This window comes from Asterias rubens, chromosome 16, assembly GCF_902459465.1.
Source record: "Asterias rubens chromosome 16, eAstRub1.3, whole genome shotgun sequence".
Classification (NCBI taxonomy): Eukaryota; Metazoa; Echinodermata; class Asteroidea; order Forcipulatida; family Asteriidae; genus Asterias; species Asterias rubens.
This window is the reverse complement of record NC_047077.1, coordinates 1,640,990-1,653,484: the sequence shown is the minus strand read 5'-3', so window position 1 is coordinate 1,653,484 and position 12,495 is coordinate 1,640,990. Positions and strand designations below refer to the sequence as shown.

General features: G+C 38.7%; 1 protein-coding gene across 1 annotated transcript in view; it reads left to right on the top strand.

Annotated features, from left to right (window-relative positions):
* LOC117300643 (regulating synaptic membrane exocytosis protein 2-like) overlaps nt 1-12,495 on the top strand; it is a 90,539-nt gene that overhangs the window by 40,025 nt on the left and 38,019 nt on the right. Inside the window, exons 4-5 of the mRNA XM_033784334.1 lie at nt 2,467-4,063; nt 5,378-5,649. Coding sequence (XP_033640225.1) covers nt 2,467-4,063; nt 5,378-5,649 — 1,869 coding nt within the window. The remainder of the gene's footprint in view (nt 1-2,466; nt 4,064-5,377; nt 5,650-12,495) is intronic.

Below are 12,495 nucleotides of genomic sequence, written 5' to 3'. Positions count from 1 at the left end.
TTCAGTCCATAGAGTGGTATTCTAGAAGACAAGTGCACAATTTAGGGGTTACTTTAATCGAGCTCATTCCCCCTGGTAATGACTTTAACTTTTGCTCCAAAGCATACTAGCAGTACATCACTCTTTGAAAAATGAAGTTTAGAACATAGGGAGGGGGTGTGTTAAGAGGAATGCTTGTGAATCAAGTATGTGCTGAAGAGTCAGGTGCTTAGAGGAGTCCAGAGTAATAAGGCTCTTCATTCGGCGGTTGGACCCTGAGGGTATGCATCTACAAATACTGCCGACTTTGCTTACACAATATGCAGTACCACTGAGGGTGCAGTCATAATCATATTCATGCATTGAATTTCTAATCAATAGACGATTTTTTTTAAAGGATAGTCCGTTTGAAAATGAAAATATTTGATGAGTTGTATTTGAGAGATTCTGAAGTCTTGAAAATGTTTACCCTGAATCTAGTTAGAGATGTATTATCTGCTTAGCACAGTGGTGTTTTGTAAAGCAGATTTTAGAAAGGTACCAGCCACATACAGTGTGCGCATTGTGGCTGGTAATCTATTTTAGCTGAGCAACAAATTTTCGTGCTTTTAAGTAGCTATTGTAGGTCTGGTTCTTTGGCAAATTTGCGTCTAAATATAAACAATTTTTTAAAAATAAATTTGAGATTGCTTTCACTTAAGGTACGGCAAGAAATAAAATCTACTCTTGATCTCTGGTTGTTTATTAAAAACAAACTAAATTGTTTCCTTTTCTCAGACACCCAACATTATCTTAGTGTCCACCAGCCGTGTACATGTACAAACAATTTTACATTTATTGTGTGGGTTGTCTGTGGTTATGCTAAAGTTTTTCATTTTGTAACTGCATAGTTCATCATAATTCCTTAATAGGAGAAACAAATCAAACATTTTGGGGGCGAAAATCAGGTCACGCAACTTTAAACAAGCTCTATGAAATAAACCCCATTTCAACCTTTTTGTTGAATTTTCATTATGTTTAGATTTCTGTAACAGCATAAATGCATGCCCAGAGATTATGAGGCAAATTATTTGAAAGAGGACATTATTACGTTAAAAGTTATTACCTTATAAAATATATCGTGGTGTGTTCAGAACGCCACTCATATAAATAATTCAACATGCACTTAAAAGATTGAGCATAAAATACAAACATAAGCTGCAAGACTTTATGTAAAAACAATAAATTTAAAACAGCCTTATATCAAAAATAATCCAAAACAAAATGCAACAATTGTGAAGGAATATTAAACATACATTACAATACTGGAACAGAATGCCTCACCAGACATTGTGGGAAAAATTTGTTGTCATTAAAAGAACTCCACAAATATTTACTTAAAATAGATATTGAAAGAAATGTTTAGGGTACTTGCCAAAGATTATAGATTGCCCTCAGCGCAAGATGGGGAATTCGGCTGAAATGTGGGATGTGCGCTTGACGCCATACCAGCAAGCAACTCTTTTGATGCAACAAATAGATCAGTACAGACAGTCGCCATTGCCATCAATGATATGTTAAAAATTCTTGCTCACTGAAATGGCGCTCATGTGTATTTCCATTCCAACAACAGATCGAGAGCGCCAGTTTCCCATCTTTTACCTTTTATATATAAATAAATAAAAATAAACAAACAGAAAAAAACTTGCAAACTTGATGGTAGATAAGTTGTACTATTTATTGTTACTATAGGAAAGCCCTATTAAAGAAAGGGACAGGGTAACACATTCTTTTTATCTTTACCAACTCACACCTGTGTGATGATCCCATGCTGTCACTTTCCAGGTTATTTTGTATAATTGGGTGTGATTCCTGGCTGTACCAGTTACAGGTTGAATGGCTTCTGAGATCGCCAGTGTAGGTCTAGATACATCAGTTGGTGCCAGATAAATAATCCGGAGGACCGAGGAGGAAGTCTATCGCCTCGGGGAATTGGAGAAGCAGTTTGCGGGCGAAAAATACATCAAAAAATGCATAGCTGAATACCTGCCGGGGAAGACTTACAAGCAGATCAGTGACAAGCGTCGCGGTTTGAAACGGACAAACCAACAGGTGCCTATACCGCCCAAAACAAGGGCAGCGGTCCCAGTGCCGACACCGACGTCAGCACTAAACACAAAGGCATACCTGGAATTCGTAGGTCTAAACCCGGAGACTCAGTTGGGCAAATGCATTGCCAAAGAAGCTCGATCTAGCGAGCCTTCAAATTGGCAAGAGATCGAAGCGGAAAGTACACGGCTACTCAACGACAAGACCTCAAAGAAACCGCGATCGGGAAGGGCGAAAAATAACAAGCGGAAAGTTGATGTACGAGAAGGAGCAAACACCTTGATTAAGCTTGTTGTCAAAGTCCAACTCCAACTTTTCTTTGTTCAACCCCAAATTATTTTTTATTATGATTCAAGGGAACTTGAGGTTTTTTAAAACACTATTCTTGTTATTTTGCAGGTTCTATGGGTCTGTAAACTATGTCGCAAGAAGCAGGAATTCCTGACAAAGACAGGCCAGTGGTATCATGGTCGCCAGGGAAAACCTCAGTCATTAAACATCGATGCTGCAGCAATGTCGGCAGACGGCAACAGCAAACCCTCCACTCAACAATCCTCTAAAGATGGTAGTCAACAACTTATCAAACCCCAGTCGGAACAAACTATACACAGTGCTAAACCTAATAACAATAACAACAAGGAGAACTTGGGAGGTGTGCAGCCGCCACGGTCACGTTCGACAACACCACACAGTCAACTTACAAGACAGTTATCTAAGAATGAGGAAGAAGGCCCTACAACTAACTCGAAACCTGGACATAGACCTCATAGTAGAGAAGGTGGTAAAAGACCAGGTCATGATGTTGAAAGAACGCATAATGCTAGAAACGACCCAAATTATGATCCGTCAAATGATGGGCATTTTCAAGATCGGAGGAGAGAGTCTAGATACTCAATGCGTGATCGGACTCCAGACCGGGACCGTTCTACGAGCAGTGAGCGTACCACGATGACAGAGCGCCATGGACGAGATCCAGCCAAGTATAGTGGGCGCGAGAAGCAGTACGGTCCTGACCGTGAACACTTTACCGAGCAAGAGCCTCGTCGATTTCAAAACCAAGATCATTTTAGGGATCACGGGCGATATGTTGAACATGAACGGGAGCGTTACGGTCATGGATATGAAAACCAAGACCGTCGTGGATATCCGGATGATAGGTATTATTCAGCAGATCACGAGCGAGGGCGCCATTACTCGAAAGAGCCACTGACGCGACAAGTGAGCGGGAGAACTTTAGATCGTCAGCGGAGGATGTACGGAGATGAGCCGCCTTCTCCTCACTATCCACATGAACGGTATCCGGAGCATGCTGGCTCTGATCGGGAAAGAAGGGACGTTGATCAAAGAGAAATCGACAGGAGGGAATTAACCGATCATCGGGACATGGATCGCAGGGATGTACCAGAACGTCGCGAAGGTGTCGGTGCTCAAATTGAACCCCGTGAATTCGAACGTCATCCGAGTGAGCGTAGGATATCGCGCGCTCGGCGAGACCGAGAACGGAGCCCAGGGGATCCCAAACGGACATCTCCTAGGAACGATGAGAGATACAGTGAAGAATACCGGCGCGGTGCTCCGCAATATCCCCCGGAAGTTGTGTCTCAGAAACGACCAAGCAGCTCTCCGCGGCACAGTATCACCGTGGAGGATGTTGACGCACAACGTGAACGTCTTCTCCTGGCCGAGTCCTATGGTGCTGCGAGTCGGATTCCGGAGTTAGGCCCCAAGCAACATTTAGACCCCAGCTCTGCCGCGATGAAGGCTAACAAACAGGAGACGAGGAACAACAAAGCGGACTCGATGATTAGGAATGATTCCTTGAGTTCAGATCAAAGTGAGTGTGTTCGACCACCACCCCCTAAGCCTCATAAGACCAAGATATCACGCAAGAGGAGGCAGTTCTCACTCAGTAGTTCGGAGGAGGAGATTCGGTCGACACCAGAGTACACCAGCTGCGAGGAAGGAGAAATCGAGAGTGAAAGTGTCAGTGAAAGAGGTTTGTGGTTTTTCTTTTTCCCTTAAAACTCTTCAAATTTTTACTTTTTAGGATCAGGGTCATTTGGAGCCAACATTAGCCTCAGACACAACCAGTGCCAAAAGTTTGTCCCTTCAATGGCAAGGCAGTTTAGCTTTGAGAGAAAATTATAATTTTGTGCCAACTGTCATTCTGCAACCATAGTTTGCAAGATACAAGCTTAACAGCAAAACCCTACGAGAGTTTGCTGACAACAAAACAATCCTATCTGTGGTTTAGAGGTGCCTGTTTAGTGTAGTTCTACTGATCTCAACTGATAATGACAGGCCATTGTAGAAAAGAATTTGCTTATCTTTTAGTTTGCTTTAAAAAAATTGACAGTCATTCCTCAATTCTATTGCGATGACGATTCAGTGTGTACATAATGTCTTACCAGTCATCTGAGAGTTTTAGCAAAGCTAGATGTGGAGCTGATTCTGCAAATGAGGCACAAAGACGAAGAAAAAAAAAGAATCAAAATTGATGAGGCTGTTTCTTTATCATTGCTGACTGATGCTAGTCTAACCCAGATCAGAACTCTAATCTCAATTCTAGTCATTAACCTTAACCTTAACTAAACGCTTGTAATTGCAGCGCCACCCCTTACCCCTAACCCCAATTTAACCCAAATCCGTTCCATCATACCCCCTAACCATAAACCCAAACCCAACCCCTCCCTCCCAACCCCAAACCTCACCCTTAACCTCAACCACAATCCCAACTCCATCCAACCACCAAACCCAAACCCCAACCTCATGAAGGAAGCATTTCATAGTTCTAAGTTGAAACCCAAACCAAGTACCTTTTCACTAAAGATTCATTATGTACAGGAGAACCTGAAGCGTGGGAGGACAGGTGGTCACATGACCAGGACGGGCCGTCACTTACCCTGGTGAGACCATATGACATGATGATGTCGTAGTGATGTCATCAAGTGTCATTATTTACCTGTATAATTTTGTTGTCATTGTGAAAGACTTTGTGGAAAATAACTGCTAGGTTTGTTATATTTCATGCGTGTTAGCATGAAGAGTCTCAAAAATTACAAAACACAAATTTATAGTTTAAAAACCCCCCAAAACAAAACAAATTATTACTTCAGTTATCTTTGAGTTGGTAACACAGAAGATACATTGTCATTTTAACTTGTGGAATCATTAAATGTTGAGACTTTAGCAAATTTGCCACAAGGTTTTTCACTCCTCAGCGATGCGATGTTGTTATACTTGCAACTCTCTGTACACTTTTTGTTTCTCATTTCCCCTGCTCTTCCAATCATTGCCACAACCCCCTCAGGTTCTGGTGAACTTGAGATAGGGACCAGTGGTGCTAACAGCAGCAAGGATAAGACCATGCATGGTAGCCGTGGCGCCCATGTGGACCATGGCGACCACCATTCCGAATCTGAGATCGCGAGTTCGGCCAAAAAGAAAATAGTTCGGTTTGGCCGGGGGGAGGGCCGTTCCATGGAGGAAGACACAGAATGGTCGGAGCCTCAAATTAAAGACTCTGGGGTGGATACTGGTAGCAGTACAACACTAAATGAGGAGCACAACCTTGTTCCCAAGGTTAGAGCTTAGATCCACCATTTTAAAGTGAACCTTTTTTAGTGGACTCAAACTCTATTTTTAAGTCACACAGTCTTTGGTTGTAGTGAAATACACACACACACTGCTGTAGATTTCCTGGCACAAAATCACTCGCAACTCCATTTCACTAAATCTCTCGTCAATTTCGTAGTGCATACTCTCAACTAATTTGGTTGTTGGAAAGCTTGTATTTTGACAAGGTCGCGCCGAATCAATTTCTGATTTAAAGTACATGAAATGTTTGACCTCTGATACAGTTAGGAACGACTGGACACAGAAGAAGTCGAAAGATTGACTGTTGCAGTCGTTCAGAGCGACTCTGGAGCGCCTTGGTGTAAGACGTTGATCTTGACACCTGTCTTAAACAAAATTTTATTTGGGTTGACCTTAGTTCTGCTTAGTTTGGTGCAACTCTGGCGCACCTGTGTGAAACGGGTCTATCAAACCAGAATCAGTTTATTCCAACAAGGGTTTTCACTTATTTAAACTTCACCTTTGTCAGCCAACACTTTACAGTCAGAAATGAAAGATTTTTTTCGCTGCTCACCATCTTTTATTATCCACCAAAATGAACTGATGTGCAAAATTGCTTGTGTACTAAGTGATGTTGTTGGCTAGTTAGCAGAGTACCAATTGAGAGATGCATTTCAGCGAGATTTTAAGAGATTGTGCAATGGAGTTTAGAGTCGTTGCATCATGTGTTCGTGTAGAAACAATTATTATGTTGCACCTCATGTCATTTTCCATCATTGCTTTTGCTATTCCTTTGTTGCATCAGAGATACTCATGAGTATTTTCGCATCAATTTTCCAGTCGTATACTTTTTCTGTTTTGTGTTATTTCATATCCTCAGACCGTCTTATTATATACCCTCCTATTCGACCCTCTGAACTGCATGATTTGAAAAGTAATACAATACCAATGATTACTTTTACCGTTACCGTACCCCACTGTACCTCACTGTGCCTCACTGCACCACACTGCACCTCATTTAACTCAGATGGCCCCACACTGCACTACAATTCACCCCAAACTATCAAGTAAACATGCATAAAAAAATATTTAAAAAATTGATGAAATGAGGTAAAACAGAAAATGATTTTCATGAAACATCAAATTGATAAGTGTGAAATGAGGCGAGGTACACTTGTTTTACCGTGTATATTTGTTTCTGTTAACTACCGAAAAAGTTAATGGTCCCTTCTCTTTTTGTTAAAGAGACAAGACTATCTTTCATACCAGGTGTATAGTTTAGCAAGTTAAAATGAAGATAGCCAGTAAGATGCCTTTACCATAAAAAATATCTAGGAATATTTGAAGTGCTCAAGGTAAATGCTTTGAGTATGTTGTAATGTATTGAGGGTAAAATGAGTTACTTTGTGTTTAGTGAGAGTATAAGTAGGTACAGACTAAGAAATGCTAAGGTTACAATGAGGTACTTAAAGTGAACAGTTTGAGTAATGAATTGAGGGTAATGAGGTACGGGGTTCACATATCTACACGGACTAGGTAGGGTAACGCTGTTATTGCGGGAAGGGGGTTATTGGAAAGTCAAATAAAAAGGAGGTTTCATTAGTGTTAACCTTACCATTAGGAGGCTGCGTATGGGCGCAAGCTTACCCTAGATGATTTGAAACACAATGCTGCTTGCAAGTATTTTTCTGGGGGATCTTTTTGATTTAGTAATAGTTTTGTTATTTCCTTTTTTGTTTAGTTCAATTCACTTTTCAAATATTTCAAATACTTCAAATACTTTTTTGTCCAGTTATTTTATTATTTCTAGTACATTGTAGTTAGTAATTACGTTTGGAGTGGGGTTAGGGTGGATGAACCATAAGCAACCCTTTGTTACACGCATTTTATTGCATGTGATCCTTAGCTACTTAATTATTTATTTATTTAAAATTATATTTAACGAGGGTGACCCATCTTAACACAGCTGATCATTTGGGCCCCTCACATTATATATAAAAAACCATCAAAGAAAAAATTAATACAAACAGTAACAAGCTATACAATCCAGTTAAAAAAAATAAAAATAGGGCGACTGACTGCCAACATAGAAAGTGGAAGTTTCGTGGCCGAGTGTGGGTTCAAGTCCCAGTCCTTAAGAAAGATACTTTACCATTGCTTCGTCCTTCGGATGGAATGTAAAGCCATTGGTCCTTTGTGTTGCATAATGCATGTAAAAGAACCCAGTACACTTATCGAAAAGAGAAGGGGTTCTGCCCGGTGTTCCTGGTTTGATTGGCAGCACATTGCGCCACAGCACCTTGTAAACCATGGTGCTATATAAAAGGAGTAGATCTCATAATTCAAATGTAGTCCCTCAATCATAAAATGCAGAAAAATACTGTATGTTAAAGCCGCCTGAGCGTCACAGAGTGACAGATGTGCCACTGTATAAAAATTTACTGTTATTATATTACTATAGACAATGTAGGTTAGTTGGTTAAGCACTGGCACATAAATCTGGAGGTCGCTTGTTCAAGAAAATTTTCTGTTTTCAACCTAAAAAGACACATTTTTTTGCTAATCTTTAAGACCTTAGTGTTAAGCATGGAGACAATGATTACTAAACCCAATGATGTCTCATGATGCACGCATTGTCTTACCCATCTCTCATCTTCCCCCATCTTCCATGTTTCCAAACCAAAAACGCCGGTTCATACTTCCTGCGAGTGCGAAGCAAATTGTTACATCACAGCTCTTTTTGGCAGTGACTGTTTCGCAGGAGTCGAGCCTGTTCAACTTTTGCGAATCAATCGTTGCGACTTTGTGACCTTAAAATTTGTGTTGCATTCACATTTGCAGGAAGTATGAACCAGACTTGAGGCTGGTACATACTTCAAGTCAAATCAAAACGTTTTTCCGTCTTGTTGAAATGAAATGGGGATGGAGTCGTCCTACTGGATTGGTTGAAATGTTGGTCCAACAACTCCAATCGTTCACCTTTGCATTGAATATGTACTGGTCTAACCGGGTCATCTTGAAGTACTGATATTTTTCTGTATGAAGCATTCATTTTAACGAAAATGGTCACTCTGTAATTCACACCCTTTTAAACTTAGTTTTTAGCATACCATGTTCTATAACTTGGACACGTGATTGATAATAAATTATTAAAATTTCAAAATGGAGTGTGAACAAATAAATTAGCCAATGCATTTTAAAACAGTTGGATTGTGATCAGCGTCTCACAACCTGGTTTCTTTTATTTGAATGGCTTTTTACAGTCTTCATAGTTATCAAGAATGATGACCCCATTTGTCCCTATGTATTCTCCCGCAGTCATTACATTTGCATGTATTTTTGCATCTTGACAAGCTTGTAGCATGTTTTACCATATGTCATCTTTGAAAACGTAATACTTTCTTCTATAAATAAAAAACATGATTATTTTAATGTTTTAATCTAGACATAGACCATTTCACCCTGTACTTTACATGTACCTCAAATACATACTTTTGTTATTCATGTTAAGAAACTATATATTAGGAATAATCTACTAAGTAAGTAGAATAATTAGCAAGACAAGTTCTAAGAACAAATTTGCACAGCAAAGTACAAGATATCCACACATAGCGTTACCGCAAACTATACACATTGATACCTCAAAATGCCTCAAAACCTATTCATACATTATATACATCAAAAAGAAAGAAAATCAGTTATATTATTGTTGAAATATTATTATTTTGAAATGGTAATGATTATCAAGAAAACTTGATTATTTCCATTTGAAAGCTCACTGATTCTAAAGTTCCTACCAGTTCCAATCTTCCAATGAAGTTTTCCAACTGATATTTCTGAGAGTTCACCGATTATAAAGTTCATGGACCATTACCAATCCTCCAACAAAATTGTTCCATCTGATAGTTCACTGATTATAAAGTTCATACCAGAACCAATCACAATTTCTTTTAAGATGTTGAAACCAATGCTTAAAGTTGCAGTTGACAGGAATAATACAGCTAATTTCTTATAACGAAATCTTCTAAAGATTTGCAGGAAATAAACAAATTGTTAATTTTGTCAAGTTCTTTACATGCACTGTGATCCTTGTGGGGCAATTTTAAAATGACCATGTACACAGTTTACAAGAGTTTCTTAAGTTTTGTTTTTTTAACCATCTTTATTCTAGGGGGAAGTCTTTTGTACGTCGCGTTAATACAGAATTCTTGATATTTATAAAGACCCTCTTCCTGAACTCTTTCCATTCAAAGACTTCTTGTGTAACACTAAAAAATATCTGGGCGACAAATCTTTTCTTCATATTTAAATGAATCACTCGGACAAAACACACACAAATCAGCGATGAAATAAATGTCCTAATACCGAATTTGCAATCCATTAGTAAATTTACTTCGGGGAAGATTTCTAAAGAAATACTTTGCGCGGAAGCACGTTAAAAGCCACGACAAGAAATTACACACAAACAGTTTCTTAAAACATCCATACAATTACAAATTATATTAAGGTCTATAAGATGTACATGGTAACATAAAAGACTTGTGTAAAGACTGTCACTTCTTTAAATTCACCCAACCTCCCTCTGCCTTTCTTATGCATACAAACCACACTTGGTGAATAAAGTGCTCGCTAATAAGTCATGTTCAGAGAATTTAATTTAGTAACCATACTTGGCCCACTGGGGATACATAAAGTGTTTAATATTTTCCAAATCTAGTCCAAAGTATACAGTTCTTACACACTTCGATGTAGGGGTAAAACCCAAATTTAGGATCTATTATATCGTTGCGGTACCTGATGCTAAAACATAGGACTAATATTTTGTCTAAAGCTACTAGGCAATCTCGGTGGTCTAGTTGGTAATACACTGCTCTTAATTGCAAAGGTCGTGGGTTCGAATCCCAACCGAGTAAATATGCCTGTTTTTTGTTTTAACAGGACTAGGGAAAGTACTGAGTATGCAGTGCGTACACACATCAATGTCAGGGTAAAACAAAAAATAGTAAATCTAGTCTCTAGTGAAAATGTAAAGATATGTACAAATGATACATCAGATTTTGTCCCCAAATTGATGGAAAAAAAAGTAATAAAACCCTAAGAAGTTTGCAGTCAAAAATTGAGGCAGTACATGTTGTATCTCCATGAACAGGGCAGGGAAAGTCACAGAATCATCTTCTCACTGCTCAGTATTTAGAATTCCTTGGATAAATTTTGTTATTATTTTAATCTGTTACAAGTTTGGTGTATTTTGCAGAGGATGAAACTACCTTTCAAAATGATTTGCACAGTTGTATTGTTTGCTTTTCCAAATTGGAGCTTTGAGGTTGGAAACATAAGACAGATCAACTCAATTTCGAAATCAGGGTTTGTGGGGGAAATAAACGCTTGTGTTGACACTTGGTGGCGCTGTTTATAGAATGGCGTTCTTTTTGTGTTGAATGTATGCAAATGTATTTTATGTTTAGCTGTTTTGAAACTTCTTAGGGTTTTATAACTTTTTACCATCATCATCAAAATTCTTTAGGAGAAAAAAATCTAATTATTTTGGTCTTCGAGAGAAATACAATGGTCCTTTGAAAACTGTGATGGTAGATCTTTACATGCACTACACCATCTCTCCGACTTTGTTTAAAAATCTATAGCAATCTCTTAGAATCTTAAGTGTAAATTCTTGATTGCTGAGCATAAAGTAGCAGGGAGCCAGCTGCAATCAATCCACTTTGTATGGTTATTTTAATCGGTAACCGATTTCAGCGACACAAAGTTGTTCTGTGCTTAGCAACTCTTTAAAGTCTTTGATATGACTATTAAATACCTATGACTAAGCATCACTATGCCTGGTCTGTGAGTCATTGGTATTTTAAGTAACCAAAGAAAAGAAAATCTTCACAAAATTATCTGATTGTTTCCCGGAAACTCATGAACAAAACAGTACATGATTTGCTGAAGGCATTCACCTTCCTAACAAAACAAATTAGTGAGTGTGACTTTCAGCTTGCTGAAGATTGTAAAGATATAGCTTACTCATAGCTGTCAAGTTATCTAAGATGTTAGAAATTTGCTGTGTTAAAGATTCCTACTTTACCACAAATATAACTTGTCTTTATGCTGTACCCTTGAAAAAAAAGTATTCACAAAATTCTGAATATTTATTATGAGGGGGAACCTTCTTCCGTTAATGATACATGTAAATATAAATGGTTCATTTACGTACTTGCATTACAATACACATGGAACCTTGGACTTCGTTCTATTCAAAGGACGAAGCAATAATGGTTATGTGTCTTGTTAAGGACATGTGTCCTGACCAGGACTCGAACCCACACTCTGCTGATCAGAGACACTAGACTTTGAGCCCGTTGCGCTTGACTGTTTTCTGTCTATATAAAGACACTCTACTCTTTGACCTACTTCTCTAGTTCTTACTACAAGTTGGAAACACCATCATCTCAAAATTCATCTTAAATTCAGAGCATGGTTTCTGAAATTTTGCCTCGCTGATGATTCTCACCCCATTGCTTAATTTCACAGAGCTCCTAAAACACAGAAACTAGCTAAGCATAAAATTTGGAAGTAAAATTTGGCTTAGCATAAAAAGGTTACCATTTCATTAAAATACCATTTCACATATATAGCATCTGTGACTGATAGCTTACTTAATGTTGCTTAGCAGACATTGGTTACACACTATTTTCTGCAAAGCAGCTCGCTGAAATTGGACTCTGGTTCTGTTAAGCCAACTGTTTTCTGTTGGAAACAGACCAAGGTGTGACTCTAGCATTGAAATAAAACGGAATTGATCCTATGCTCTTTATATCTTGTCAACGGTTCACCTTGATTGGTCTGCTCCTT